The sequence below is a fragment of the Leuresthes tenuis genome, unplaced genomic scaffold (assembly GCF_036924035.1).
Source record: "Leuresthes tenuis unplaced genomic scaffold, fLeuTen1.0.hap1 SCAF_7, whole genome shotgun sequence".
Lineage (NCBI taxonomy): Eukaryota > Metazoa > Chordata > Actinopteri > Atheriniformes > Atherinopsidae > Leuresthes > Leuresthes tenuis.
Genome location: NW_027325361.1, coordinates 11751379 through 11767269, shown reverse-complemented (window position 1 = coordinate 11767269; position 15891 = coordinate 11751379). Strand labels below are relative to the sequence as shown.

Genomic DNA, 15891 nt, shown 5'->3' with positions numbered 1-15891 from the left:
AACATGACATTTTTGGCTCCTTGTTTCTATTTAAAATTCATTTGTGAGCAGACACAATTCTGTATCACTGTTGGACACACATGAATATATACAGTAGTTAGGTACCCCGGTGACTGCTTTGTAGATGCACTGTGTGCATGCCTGCCTCTGCTACCTTATTAATCACAAAAAAAAACAGCAAAGTGAGAACAGCTCAGAGAGGAATCACAGCAATGGTGCCATATTATAAGGAAGGAGGAGAGGAGAGATAGAGAAATAACCTTATCGGTGGATTTGATAGAGGTTCAGAATGTAAATGGGCTGGAATGTCAACCAGTCAGCTATAAAGCACCATGGCTGCTGATCTGTTGCTATCTTTACCGTCACGGGCACGCCTTGGCATTCATCGTTCAGTTGGCAATCCAGCTAAAAGTCAACAACGTTCTTTGCTTGTGTTATCTGGTTAGAAAGAAAATTCTGGAAATGTCTAATCTTTCAAGTGGAAGGTTCTCTACCTCTTTCAGCCTTCATTGCTATACTGTCATGTGGTGTCAAATTGGGCCAACATGCACTGTATAGCACATGTGCTACTGTTTTCTTTATCTCTACTGTTTAATCCTCCTTAAGTGCTTTTCAGTGTATTATTCATCTGTGTGGGAACATGGCAGTGTGTGACATCACGTCTCACTTGTGTATGAGCACGCATACTGTGTGTATGAGAAAACGCTTCATACTGAAAACATGTTTGGGAGATATGGTTTATCTGGCGGTGTATTTCAGTGTCTAAATATGCATGTGTGTGAGAGTGTGTGTGCACACAGAGGCATAAGAGCAGTCTGCCAATTATGTATATTGAGTTTCTCTTCTGCTCACTTTACCTAAGTGCTCCAATTTGGCAGATGCACATAAACAGATGATCTATTGAGGAGAGACTGAGGTAAAGGTAACAGGGCTGAACTGGAAGGACAACGGAGACAAAGGGTTATTCTTGTGTCGTGTTTACTCTGAAGAGAAAAACAGCCCAGGGTTTAGCACATTATTTTTGTTATCTGCGAAAACCTTTTTCTAAGATGTGTCCCTCTATTCAGTCATTGAATAAATATAAACATTTTTACTCCTTGTTATTCAGCATGATGATATTTGCTTCAGAATACTTAAGTTCCATCTACTTTATAATTCTCTTTGTGTCCTTGCTAGTTTGTTTAAATATTGCTGGGGAGAAGAAAATATGTAGACATTAAGCCAAATGGTTGCTTTCAGAATGCACTGTGAGTGGGTTTGAGTATTTACAGCCACACAAGCATACGCGCAGTTTGTCCATGTATATCTGTGCATTAGAGAGATCGTCCTACCTTGTGCAAGGAGAAAGTGCGTACACAGAAAGTGGCCAATTCTATGGTGTCCAGCAGGGTCACTTGGGTCATACCGTAGGTTTCGGTACCACGACTGGGCCAGTACTGGTCACACTTAATCTAGGACAGAGAAATTAAGACAGAAAGGCAGAGGAACAGACTGAAGTGTTAACAGCAATATATCACATTCTATTAAACAATTTCTCCACTAATGATCATAAATGGAATAGTGCAGGAAAATATAAATTGACACAAATGCGAACAATTTACACAGCACTCATTAAACAAACTGTTCTTTGGACTAAAACACCAGGCAGTGTTGAACACGAGGTCTTCTCTCAAATGCACTTCTAAGAAAACAGCATTGCATATAGCAAACAGATGTGGCTGTCACAACAACTGCTTTTTTACGCTTATTGTCACTGGCCTAACACAAATCCTGCCTGTCTCTCTCCCTAAATCTTAAAACAAAACCATTCAACAGGGATATAACATAAGTACTTTTAAACTGTCGAGAACATTATAACTGCTGTTTCAGATTCTGGAATTCTACCTAAAGCTAAGGTAAGATGGGTTTTAGAACAACTGCCGGACAGATTTCTTATCATGAATGTGAGGGTTTTTAGCATTTTGAAATTCTTTGTAGTTCTGAAAGCACAACACCTGCTCCTCCTCCTCTCAGCCCACCTAATAAAGATTCAGTCAGTTTGGGGTGTGATGCTCCAGCGGACATCTGATGAGATGTGACAGCTAGTGAAGGAGACGTGCTGCTCTACAGCTTTCTCTCCCATTTCCTGCTCAGGCTGACACTCAAGTTCTACTGCCTGCTAATCCTGATCACGTTTGACAGGAGTGGAATGCACATGTCGGGGTGGAGGATAGGTAAACAATTGAAAAGGGATGGAAGGAGGGACAATGAGTGAAGACACCTGGGGTGAGTGAGCTTGATGTTGACACAGGTTTGAGTTGACAGGTTGAAACATCGCACTTGGCTTTTTGACATTTAGACAAGCCCACGTCCCCATAGAACAGGATATTATCACTGTAGATGTAGTTGCAGAAGCAGTGATGGAACAAGTATTCACATCTAATTCTTAAGTGAAAATATCTAATATATCTAAAAAGCTTGATTTCAGGTAGAAATATTGCACTGAAAACCATATGTGAGAGCAGAATCTGATTAGCAAAATGCAAGCCAGCTGGATGCAACATTATTATGCATTACATTGCTGGGTTATCAATAATGCCTCAATGTCTCAGCACCATTTAAATGTAGTAGCTAAGGTGTAGATAATTTAAACAACTTGGTTTACAGCTAGATATTTTAGTGTATAATAACAAATGTAAATCTTTCATCTTTAAAGTAAGACGTAACCCGTTAAATAACTGCAGTTTTACAAGGAAACAGGCTTTCTTCGCCCAAAATTTTCAATCAAACTTCTTCTATCATAAGATGGTTCTGGGAGGCTCTGGTCACGGAGACCACTAAAAGTGCTTAGTGGAATTTTAGTTACTTGCACTGTGCTGTCTTAGATCAACAACTTGCTGTGCTATCATGTCTGTTGGGGACTTGCAACAGCTTGAAGTTTCCACTGAAAATAAGAAGAGAAAACCAAGCCAAGTCCATAATGATACTCCCACTGGACTTTAACTAATCAGATGTGCGCAGGTAGACTGTCTCTGAGTTTACTCTGCTTTATCACCCTCCTTTGTGATTTCCCTCTGGTTTCTGCAGCCCTCTGAAAGCAATCAGACTCAAGAAAATGAAGTCTGATTACCTACCAATGGAGTTTGAAGTGTGAAGCTTCTAAATCAATGTAAAGCTGTGTCATTGTCAGCACCTGTTTGTTGCATTTGGTCTTGTGAAACAATGGATTGATTTAGTAGTTTATTAAAAAAAAAGAAGAAAAAAAGAGTAACAGTACAGTGCATAAGCCCCAAAATAGGTGGAACAGACTTACCCGTGACTTCTCTTCCAGCCTGGTCATCATGACGACAGTGGCTGCTCTCTGTTCCCACACCATCCTCCAAAAGTCTCCAAATGTCTCTGGTAATGGACCTTGGGTTGCTATGTAGGCGTTCTGCTTCCTGTAGCCGTCAATGTAGTTGGCGTTGATGTAGTCACTACCAGATATACCTACAGACACAATAAAATGAGATTTTACAAAAAATGCAGTATGCTACTTGTGATTGCTTTTCCTCATTTCCTGCTTAATTTGTCAGTCTGTAATCAGCACATTTTTGTTTTGTACCCTCTGCTTTAACAATTCTCAGTATTCACCCCCCTCCAAAAAAAACACTGTAACATATTGCGAGCCACCGTGCCATTCCCACAACCTTTAAAGCCACTGGATTTGTAGAGCTGTTGAAAACTAGATGTGTTTTTGCCCGTTCACATTGCCTAAAATGAAGCAAATACCTAATTTTCAAAAAAACTGTATTGCTTTTGTATCACTGACTTTTTTTTTTTTTATACCTCTGTGTTTCTGCCTTAGTTTCTGCAGATACGCTGTGACAGCCTGCATCTGCTTTACCACCATCACGGATGGCGTGTGTTTGAAGATCGAGGATAGTGGAGAGTAAATCAGCCACTCAGCCATGACACCACATCACATCCCATTCCATCCCCCTACGGCTGCTGCCATGGTTTGTGACAGATTGGTCCTACTAAATCTTGTCATAAGGAGCCCCCTTAAGCATTGCTGTGTCGAGGGATGTGAAATGTTTTAATGCAGAGGACGGTGTGTACATAGCACTTCAAAGATATAACAAAATCCAGGATCCAAAAATTGTAGGGTGCAGAATTACAACAAGCGGAGTAGTTTTTTTAACTTGTTGTTGAAGAAAGGTTTGAGCCAAGACATCGTTTTTGTGATTAGAGTTTGCCTAGCACAGAGAATCTTACAGTTATAAGACATAACAATGCTCAACTTCATTTAGCCAACTTCTACAATCCTCCCAACTGACACAAGACTCCTGTGTTGAAGAGTCACGTCTCCTTGACTGACATATCTTAATTCACGCAACAAACAATAAAACACTCAACTGGGCTAATTCAAGAGTCGAGACTCAGTGAGAACAACAGCCATTTGGAGAGGAAGAGCAAGATAATGAAAGTCTGAGAGAGACAGAGTGAGTACAAGGAGAGAGGGGAAGTAAAAAGAAGAAATAAAGAAAGAAAATAAGAGAAGAAGAAAAGAACTGAAAGAAGCAGAAAAAAGAAAGAAAATTGTCATTAAAACGGATTCCACGTCGCACAATTTGACTGGTGCCTTGGCTTTAGTCATAGCTAAGTGAACAGAGAATGGTGGTGTGCATGAATTGTTCCACTGCTGCGACTAATGGCAAAATCACTGCAGTGTAAAATAGAAATTTCAGACTTGATTAATTTATGCATTTATGGACGAGGCAATTTTTTTTTTAAGGATAATGTTGTTATGCATGTTGGAGCATCGTCAAATTGGCCTGTCTATTGGTAGATGTCAAAATCTACTCTGTGCAGTTTACTTATACAAAAGCAAAGTAGTCTAGAGTACAGAGTATCTGTGAAGAGTTGAGAGCTCTTCTGGTGATGCAAAGCCAGTACAATGTCAGCAGTGAAGGGTGAGTATCTCTGACAATGTCCCTTAAGATTTAGGAGTTAGAGCAAGAGATTTTTCTGGCTCTAAGATTCTAAGCACTTAGTGTCTATAGAGAGTTAGAGGGAAGTCAAGGAAAGGGGTAGATCTGATGAGACAAATAGGACGTTGCTAACACTGGTTTAAGTCCTGGATTCCTTTGAGTGTGAGATGTGAGTGCCAGGCACAGTGATGAGCTGAAACAAGTCCTTGCCTTACTCCCAAAATAATTTGGTTGCATAAATGGTTTAGCTGTTACAAAGCAAGTTGACTGGTTGACTGAAGTTTCAAACACTATATATAATTTCCTTTAGTTTAACTTTTCACGATTCAAAACTACTTGCATAATCCAGCTTTTTATTGAAGTTCTTCATTCTCTCTTTTGTGCTCCTCCATTTTGTTCCTCCATGGTTATGTGCAAAATCAGCAACAACAGTCATCTCGCCCACTTTAGATCAGATATCCAAAATTTGCTATTGCTTCCACTTTCTAGAGAACAATGTATTTTTTTTCTCCATTTAGCCTGATGTATATACTTGGTTCAATGTCTTCATGACTAACACAGACTCTGAATGAGAATTCACAAAAGTAATCTAGAGTGAAACAAGCTCATCTCAGAAGTTCAGGTAAGGATGCAGAGTGTGCGGGTGAGCCTTACCCTCGATGGGAGCCAGGACGACACGGGAATGGTCGTAGGCAATGACGTTGGCGTAACGATTTTTGGGTTTGTTCACCTCCAGGTTGGAGTGCTCCCAGGTGAACTGCTGACCTGGATCAATGGACTGATGGGAGGCAGAGACAGGCACAACATGCACACATAAAGAAGCAATCAGAGGAGCCGTGAGAGGGGCTGAGCTTTAACAATACAACCTTAATGTTAGAAAAAAAGAGGGGGAGACTGAGAAGGTGATTTCATTTAAAGAAAAAAACGAAGTATGGAAAGAAAGTAGTACGGAAAGTACGACACTCAGTAAAATACCGATTCAGCTGGCTTCTTTATAATGCAAGAATTCAAAATAAATCTTAAGAACATTTCATGGCAATTGCTTTGTCTGGCATCTGGTGCACAAATGATGTGGAGGTTAGAAAGATAATTGCAGTTAATTCTAACATGCAATCTATATGTAAACATTGCAGCCATGAGATGTTTAACTCTATCTGAGCCTCATCCGTTTTATTCTCTACTTTTGCATTCTGTTTTCTCTGTCACCATTTCCCTTATCTGATCTCTTCATCTTCAAAGTCTTCTCCATTTTTTCCTCTTATTATCCTACTCTTCGTCTTCCTTTTCTTCTTCCACCCCCTTTCTATTTAACAGTCCTCCACCTACTCTCCTGCTATTTTCCATTGCTTTCTAAATCATCTTTGGCAATGTGTGTGTACTTGCGTGTGCAGGCATATGAAGATTGGGGTCAGTTCCCTGAGAAATCTTTTTTCATATTTTAAAAATTAAAAGCCACATCTGTGCATGTTTCTTTAATACATTTTCTTATTAAATAACAAAGAAACACATGAAAAACACCCACTGCTAATTTTGCAGGTGTAATTACCTAAATAATTTTTCTTATAATAATTTATCCATCTTCCTTATCTGTTACGTTGTGCTTGACATTGAATGCATTTCATATTGTAGCTATCAGATAGCAGAGAAGAATCCTCAGGTACTGTCAGGTAAAAGTGCTTTTTTATTGCTGTTTGTATGTCAGATCATCTCATCTCCATTCCGCTGCTCTCTTTCCTCACACTGAGTCCTCATCATTAACCAGACATCTCTACCTCATCTCTCTCTTCTCTCAACTCTTCCCTCCATTTCTCCCTCCTCTCTCACATCTAGCTTGGCTAGAAACCAATCAGTCAAAACCCTGTAGAGCTGTGCTTGGCAAGCCAGGGTGCTGAGACGGGCAGCCATTCATCAAGAAAATAACAAAATTAAAATTACACTTCTCTATTTAATTTGGTCATTTATTTTTCCTGGGGGCGTGGCAGTAGTGTGAAGGGGCAGGCAGACAGAGAGAGAAAGAAAAACGACAGAGATGAGCTGGCGGTTTAAAGACTCTCAAAGCCAAGTAATTAGAAGCTGTAGCTTCAATTTTGGCATTAAGTCTGTCATTACTCTTCCCCACCGGATGGAACAAGCTCGTCCGTTTGGTATACAGTCTGGATGTGGATTTATGAATAATAGATACCCAAGAAATACTGGATTGCTATGAGAAGTCATTATCCACCAACATCCACCAGCAGGCATAATGATGGCAATCTATGCTGGTGTACCGACTTCCAACCTTAGGCTGGCGAGCAGTAAGGCGACAGGCTCTGTGATTTAGGGATGGCGAGTAGGGCATATTGCTTGTATGCAAACGAGAGCTGATTCAGCGCTCCTGATTTCTAATCAACTCTGGTGTCATTTATAACCGCTGCGGTCTCAGAGCTCAGACAGCTCAGTTACCCCCTCTTCACATGCACATATGCACACACACATGCACACATAAAGCCTGGCTGCCAGTGTGAAGCTTGCGTGACAAAACAGACGTAATCTCCATTTTAGAAAGTCTAAGTCTAAGCTCATTGAAATGTGTGGAGAATTTCAAACTACTCACTTATTCATCTCCTTTTTGAGCAAGTCATTACATTTTCAAGTACATCTTTTTTAAATGGTTAAGGGTACTGATACACTGATCTACAGTTTTTCTGGTGATCACCATATATCTATTTTCTCTGCTGAATGCAGTAATCAAATATATTTCAGGTACTACGATAGGACACATTCTTTTTAAAAAAAAATGTTCTTTAAAGAAATATTAAGCTTCAATTCTTACAGTAAAATGATTAGCCTAGTTAGCCAGCTAAGTTGGAAGATGCATTTGGTAACAACTCACTAAAGGAAATTTTACATGACTGAATTTGACAATTGTCTCGTTTTGCCATGTGGGGGAAATATTTGGGTCAGAACAACTGATTTGTCCTTCAGTACCACCAGCTGGATAACAGCCAACAAGCAGGAATAAAAGACAAAAACATGGATATATGACATAATTGAATAGACTCCCATGTCATTTTTCAGTGAAAATACAAATGGGCAGAAATCAATGCTCTTGAACCGCTGAACCTTGGGTCAGCTCACCTCATATTCCTGGGAGAGTTTGAGGTTGTCGTTAGCCTTGAGAAGTTCTGTGTGTTCAGCCAGCTCTGAGATAGGAATAGGAGGATGATTCATCATACCTGTTGGCCAGAAAATAGAAGTAGGGATTCCACGTGGGACAAGAAAGGAAAAACAGTTCATTAGTTCAGTGCAAGGGAACTGGGTTCAAAACTTTAAACTGACAAACATTTATTAGTGAAAATTTCTTGCTTACACAACATAGAAAGATGGATTTTAGTGATGGGGAAGCTTGAGCACATGGTAGATGTAAAAAAAAGTGATGAGATGTTATGGGTACTTGACTGGACCAGGCCAGAGCTCCAAAGTTTGTTGAGCACTGTTGATTTTCCAAACAATACATTCATAGAGCATTTTTTTATTTTTATTTTGTCAATGATCAAGCTGCTGATGGATAAATGAGCAAAACAAAACAATAGTTGCTGCGTTTAGCCAATTATGGCTCAGACATTCAGAGGCATCAACAATTTTGACAGTTTGTGGAATTAGTTTAAAATTACACACAATGAAGTTTTTGATGGGAAGATTAAAGACAAGAAACACCACTGATGGTTTTTTACTCTTTCCATCAATGAAACCCACATTTTGACAAAAATCCTTTGTACTCTTTTTTTGGAGATAATCACAAGTCATATTTGTTTTCAGTACGGCTGCTGCCAACAAAAACAGAAGAAGAACTTGATCAAAGTAATTTTTTGGTAATATGAATCGATTTTAGAAGAGATAAAAGGGGAGATATCAGAATGAATAGGAAAAAAGTATAGAGGAAAAGTGTGTGAGTATGTATCCAATGATTTGACCTGATATCCTTGAACAAACATGCTCTTGATGTCTTTAGCATGGAGACCACTTTTTAATGTTGACTCTATAAAAAAGGCTCTGACTCCAGAATCGAGCCCTGACCTGGGGGGCTTATGGGAGGGAAGGTGAGTGGGAGATCAGGAGGTTTAGGAGTGTGAGTGATGCTGAACGACACAGTGAGCTGCTCCATTCCAGCCAGCATGAGCAAACCAAACAAGATATCCTTTCCACCATCTGCTGGTTCCTTCAAACCAGTGAGCACAAGTGCCAAGATAAATACCTCTTACCTTTCAGTATCACAAGTCAACATTCTCAGTTACATTTTCAATATGCACATTTCCAAAATCCTGGAATGATTTTACAAGAGCAAGCCTTCCACTTGGTGGGGAAACTGATTTTTTTCCCCCCTTTGGGCTTGCTCTACTATCCACTGAATATTGTGTTGCTCTTGCCATAATATTATCAGCACTGCTGTGCACTCCAGTCACTAATCCATTTAGTAGCATAATGCTGAGGCCATGTAATGGAATATGGAACAGCCATGGATTGAGCCTCTGTCCCTGCATGTGGGATAGCAATACATAACGCATTTGTATTTTTATCAAGAGACCTCTTTTCCTGTTGAGTACTGAGGTCAAAAGTCAGCAAAATCTTGACAAGCCTTCACAATAAATTTATCCAGGCTTAATTGGGCGTGCAAATCGGTATAATCAACTTAAGCATCCTTAATTTTTCCTTCACCGACACTGCTTAATATCCCTCTAATGTCACAGGGGTCACCCATGTTTTGGTTGCTTTTGTTGCACTTAAGATCACCCCAACTCTGTCTTGACAGTCTTCATTAGTAATGGTAATTTATTTTACACTGAATGAACAATGTGGCACTAAATTACATGAAGATTACATAGCTCACAATATATCAGACAAATGGAGATGACACTGGATGCTGTGACACCCTCTGGACATGGATGGACATACTACATTAACACGCTACTCGACAAGTCATACCACACACACCCACGACCCTTTTGACGGATCATTTACATAATCAACTAATTCTGATGAATTGGTTTCCTCCATTTGTACAGCTCAAGTAGAATTTCTGCTGCACTTTATTATCTTGATCTCAGGAAAAGCCTTGTAAGGTGATAGGAGGCCTCTTCGTATTCATGCACAAGTTTCTCAATAAGCCAAAAAAACATGAAGATCATGGAGGCACTATTCAGGGAAAGAGTTATTAATGTTGGAATTCAGATGGGCACGAAAAACAAAGGGAAAACTTGCTAATTAAAACTGGTCAGTTTCCTATAATCAAATTCAAAAAGAATGCTTGTGTTGTGCTTGTGCAAGTGTGGTTGTGTAATTTACTCTGTGTGGACCGCTATGTGTATTGGTGAGTGTGCATGAGTTGCAGACATACTAAAACTCCCATCATTTCATTTTCATTTATTTATTTATTTGCCTGTATTACTATCTTCATTTATAAGTAGCTGCTATGGAGACATACATCAGACCAAATTCTGCACAGCTCCACGAAGCACTGCCAGGGGGTTAGGCAGTTATTGTATACTACTTCAGAATTTGGTAGATTGTTTTAAGAAAGTTAAATTACTTTAAACTGTAAGGCGAGGGGGGGACCACCTCATTTTTCAATATTTTTAACACAATTTAAAAAATAGGAATTGGAATCTTTGCACCACAAAACTTGATCCATCTATTCCTCACTGTGTACTTTTCCAAAAAAAACTGCTTTGCTCTCCAGACAAATGAGCTGAAGGCACCTGGTTTGTCTGATTCATTTACTCATTCATGCACTGAAAGCACACACCGTATTTATCCAAGGAATAGAAAAAAAAATGTTTTCAAAGTGACCTGTAGTTGAGCGAAGTGATGCAAGGACACACTGTTGTTATTCTCTACCTCAAATCTTAAGATCTCACCCCTCTATTTAACCCAATCCCCTCCCCCCCACATTTTTCCAATCCATGCTGCCATTTTTTTTCACTGCAATCAACGTGATCAGTGAACACAGAAAAATAAACTAGCATCTAATTACACATTTCCAATCTCCCGATCTGCAGTCAATGTGCCTGAGAAATAAAATGATTCTTTTTGATAAGCTTTGTTAGTTTCTTCAATAGCCTATTTTATGATGCATATTTACATATAAAAGGGAAGAAGTCTATCTGTGGGTAAGCAAAGAAAATAAAGAGGGGAAAAGGGGAAAGAGGAAAATGAGAAACTGCATTGCTCTTGGATTATTCTTTTGCAGGAAGAGGGGGTGATCAAATGTTGAGCCATTGTTTGGCACTGCTTTAATTAATTCTGCTCGTTATCTCTGAGCACAGAAAAGACCCCGTTGGTTCAGAATGGAAATGGAGCAGTGGTGGTGAAAGACGAGAAGGAGGAGGAGGAGGAAGGAGAAGGGAGAACAACAACAGGGAGCTGAGAAAGACGAATGACACAGATTATACTTTGTAAAAAAAAATAAAAACACACTTCTAAAGCATCTATACATCAGCAGAAGTGATTGTACATGTTATTTATGCAAAGTGGATTAATGCACAGCCAACAGCCCAAGTGAATATCGTGACTGGCATCCAATTTAAAAAAAAAGTGTAGTGTACCAAGAGAAACCAACACAATTAGTGATTGAATTTTGCTGCATCATGAGAAAAAAAGCAAGTTATGTATTTGTAAATTGAGGCAAGCAGAGCTCAAAAACGCCGAAACACAAAGAAAAAACTAATCAAAATATAAAAATAAAGCTGGTGCACAAACTCTAAAACCATAGAGACTAACTTTCATAGTCAAAATCTGCTTCACTCTGAGGACTGCTTAGACCAGAATCTGTAAAGAACAGTAAACATAGGAGACAATGGTTTCAAATGGCTGTGATGCAACAGAAAATAAAATGTACAAAATTATAAAAGGCCATGAAGTAAAGCATAAAGGCAATATCAAATTTCTTATAAACAAAAAACATTACCCCAAGTTAACTCAGGCCTTAAAAAAGAAGGTTTTCAAGCTTTTATAGATAAACAGATACAAATCCAGTGAAACTTTTAAGAGCTGACCCGACTTTCCCTTCAACCAGCTAATACCCATGATACAAGCAGACCAGTTGGCCATTTATGTCAGCCTCTCTCACATCAACTGAGAACTGCCCTCTGCCAAGCCCCACATCAACACCTCTAGAGATCAGGGATTAGAAAATTTACTTGATATCTGGAAGGGTCCACTGAGAGGTTGGAGTGAGAGAAAAAGAGAAAAAAAAAAGCTTATTTTTGCTTTTGACAAACTCTGAAAGGTTTCTTTGTCCATGGCTTGGTGCTGATGCACTGGGAGTGAAAGGTGTGGAAAAGTGTCAGCATTCTTGGCTGACAGCTGTGGAGCCAGAGATGATGGGAGTCAGACCTCAGAGGAGTGTGGTGATGGCTCAAAATCCTATCTTCTCTAGAGGATTGGTCCTCTGAGGCCACATGCAGTGGGTGTTATTTCCGGGTTGACTTGGGTCTCTCCAAGTGTTTAAGGACCCCTGCGACTATATTAACTCTACATGTGGCTGGAAGATTAAATTTAGTGGGATGCTGCCAACCTTCCCATCAAATGAAGTCAAGGACTAACACTGAAATCATTTCAACAGTACTGCCTTGAAAAGTAAGGCAAAGATGACAGCTTTAATTTATTCTAGTGATATTTGATGCGGCACTTTGCTCCTCTACTGTATGTGAAAAATGGGGAGATTATTTGGGGGCACAATTAAGAAAGATTTTTTTTTTCAAAAAAGTTCAGGATTCCAGTTAGAAACCAATAGAGACTGGTATGCTAGTGACAGTCCGAATCTTTAAGTGAGTTTACCTTTCATAGACATCTTAGTGTGAAGATGTCAAACCAGTGGCATGAAGCAAGAGCAAAGGGATGAAAACACTGAGTATCCCTGTCTCCCTAATTGATTTATGACAATGACTAATTAAGCCTAGCGGGTGGTGCTCTGATCTCCTGTCTCAAAATGTCATTCATCACAGCAGGGAAGAGGTACAGGCATGTCTGATTCTGTTCAAGTGTAAGTGCATATTGTGTGTGTGTGATTTGCCAGAACTGCGAGTGGGAGGGCATGGTTGTTATAGCCGCTGCTGTAATCTAAGCATGAAACATGAGAGTTGTTGACACACGCGAGTGACTGGCTGGTGTCGGTTGGATTTTCAAGTGTGCAATGCTGTCTCAAAGAAAATATTTGATTTTTACATCGATAAAGAAGTAATTTCTTCTGTCAGAATTGTAGGGGTGTGAAGGGGTGTCAATTCATTGATGTTGTATTAAGTATATATTAACCAGTAAGACAAAAATGCATTAGATATTAGCTGTGGTATAAAACTGTACCACCAGGTGGAGCCTCTAAATGTTCAGTTAGCTGGAACTACAGATAAAGGTCATTAATTGGAAAGCAAGCACAACTTCTTGTCATCCAAGTTAGAAAAATGTCTGGCTCTGCTTACTGTGTCAGTCTTATAGATGAACCCTGCAGCACAAAAAAAAAAAATCCTCCGGTGGATAACTGTTACTACTGGAGGCTCACACAAAAGCTAAACTTGCATTTTATAATGCTAAAGGAGAGTAGAAGCTGTCTGACATTGCTGCATTCTAGCAGTAGTGAACTTGTCAATTCCCTGGAGTAATACAATTGGTGTGACAGTATCTATGGAAGCAAGTTCCAGCGGAGCATCGGGTTCCAGCAGAGGACTAAAGACATACTTTGCAGAATGTTTCTGAAAAACATAAAACAATGTCAGCCAGTTTCTGCTTGTGTATTCCTTTGTGGAGACACAGCCTTACGATAGCCGTTTTTTTGTTGTTGTTATGTTCCGGAACCTTTCAGAGCTGCAAGTATTTGGCCTCTCCATTTAACCCATCACAGAGTGGTTGGGAAGTGCAGATCATTTACCAACCGAGCCCACATTTTCCCAAAAGTCAGGGAAGCTGTCCACTGACATTCAGGTCCCAGGTTGCTCCATCAGGTATGACTATGAATTAAAAAAATACCTACATGACATAAGTGCACTGTAAAAACACTGGAGTAAATCATTGTTTAGAATTAATCAGCTTGTTAGCTGCATTAGGAGGATGAGTTGGAAAAAAAAGATAAAGAGTAAGAAAATTAAATAATAAAAATATATTAAAAGGGCAGGGCTTGGTCGGACATAGAGAGCAGATTTTCACTGAATTGTGCTGCTTCATTACTTTGGCCCCATTTGCCAATTAAACCCGAAGCACCAGAGAAGATAATAACAAAACTAGACACTCTTTGCCCCAAGGAGTTTTGGAATGTCATTGTGCAGCCGTCACATCACCTATGGGCTTTAAAGCCTGAATACCCAAGCATGCACACACCATCAGTGTACACACTTTCCCGAACATGCTGCTTTAGAAACATAATCGAAGCCATATCTTATGTTCTTCAGCACTAGAGGTCATTGAGCACACACAGCCGATGCAGCATATGCTCTGCTGGCTTGGAGAAACCTTGGATAACTGCTCCGTGAGTATGCTCATTTGAACAATGGTCGCTATTAGCTGATGGGGATGTTCACAAATGCTCACCGGCCCACTTAATTGGGCTAAAATGTCCATTCAAATTAAATTCCTGGGGTGTAGAGATAACGACTGCATCCAATTCTGCGGAACAGTGACAAGGCTGCTGAATGAGAACACTTGTCATATATAAAAAGAAGTCTCTACATGTAGTGCAGAGTGTTATGTTAAAGAAGCAAGAGATTGTAACAAGAGCTTCAAATATCAGGACGCATGCAAGACAAGTGAGAAGAAGGTGGAAAGCATTGGAAGTAAAAATGGAAAACTGGAAAGAATAGTCATTGTATTATTACAGAATCACCTATAGAGCTCCTTAAAACCGACCATCATAAAGATGAGGGTGGTTAAATACAGATCCATATTTCTGCATCTAAGAGGGTTTGAGTTTGAGCTTTTCTCCTCTCTCAGGTAAAGAAGTCTGTTTTTCCCAGGAAAAAAAAACTCAAGGCAGCATGACTGGGTTCCAAGAGAAACTAGAGAGAAATGCACTATTTTGAAATCCGAGCCTTTTGATGATGCAGAAACTGGCCGTGGATGACAGATGGATGGCTGAAAGACAACTAGGCTAGGAGACAGAAATGCAAGAGGCTGAAAAAAAAAAGGAGAACAAGAAAAAAAGAAACTAGATTGGGTGCTTTCCCCCCCCCCCATCTCTGGAATATTTGCTTCTTCATTAATTTGCTTTTTTTGCAATTTTGCTTCAGCAGGCAAGAGATGTATATATATACTATAGATGTACTATACAAGAAACACAACAAGTGAACTTGATTCAACTGTGAAACGCAACAAACTGATGCGAATGTAGCCAAATTACAGGAGGCTTCGACAACAGAAAAATAGCCTGATGGAAAAATGAGTCTGCAAGGGAGGCAGGAGGAAGATCTCAGACAAGCTTTGGCCATTGAGGCCTTAGAGAGCGCGTGCAGGATGTAGTGTGCGCTGTTGCTAACACCGCACTTTAGCTTGGATGAAGATCAGAAAGAAAGGAAGACATAAATGAAAGCATGTAAATCCAGAGCAACAAAATGGGATTTGAATCCAGTCCAACAAGCAATGTCATTTCTAACAATTTGTTCGTCATCAATAGTTAATAGTTACACAGCGAAATGGCATAACGCATAAATATGGCCTGCAGGCAGCGATGAAGGCAAATAATCAAACAATGTGATATGAGAGCACTCAATTGACAGAACAAATGCTGCAGTACACATGTAACATTGTGGAGCTTTCTGCATGTGTGTCAATTTACACATAAATTATTAAAAAAATAACAATAATTCATACATTCATCTTAATTTTCTGACTCACATACATAAATACCTTTTTACACATTAATAGTTATTTTCAGAAGGAATGTGTTATTTTGTGTTGATGCTACTATACATTAATTTTC

At 39.5% G+C, this 15891-nt stretch overlaps 1 protein-coding gene across 11 annotated transcripts in view; it reads right to left on the bottom strand.

The window, feature by feature from the left end:
- ptprsa (protein tyrosine phosphatase receptor type Sa) overlaps positions 1–15891 on the bottom strand; it is a 217252-nt gene that overhangs the window by 20342 nt on the left and 181019 nt on the right. For 10 of the 11 annotated variants that reach the window (XM_072389304.1, XM_072389308.1, XM_072389311.1 and 7 more), the window contains 4 exons: positions 8070–8167; positions 5607–5730; positions 3293–3468; positions 1332–1451 (listed from right to left, as the gene is read on the bottom strand). In XM_072389304.1, the coding sequence (XP_072245405.1) occupies positions 1332–1451; positions 3293–3468; positions 5607–5730; positions 8070–8167 (518 nt within the window). Of the gene's footprint in view, positions 1–1331; positions 1452–3292; positions 3469–5606; positions 5731–8069; positions 8168–11708; positions 11757–15891 lie in introns of all 11 variants that reach the window. The other variant, XM_072389314.1, reaches the window with a different exon arrangement.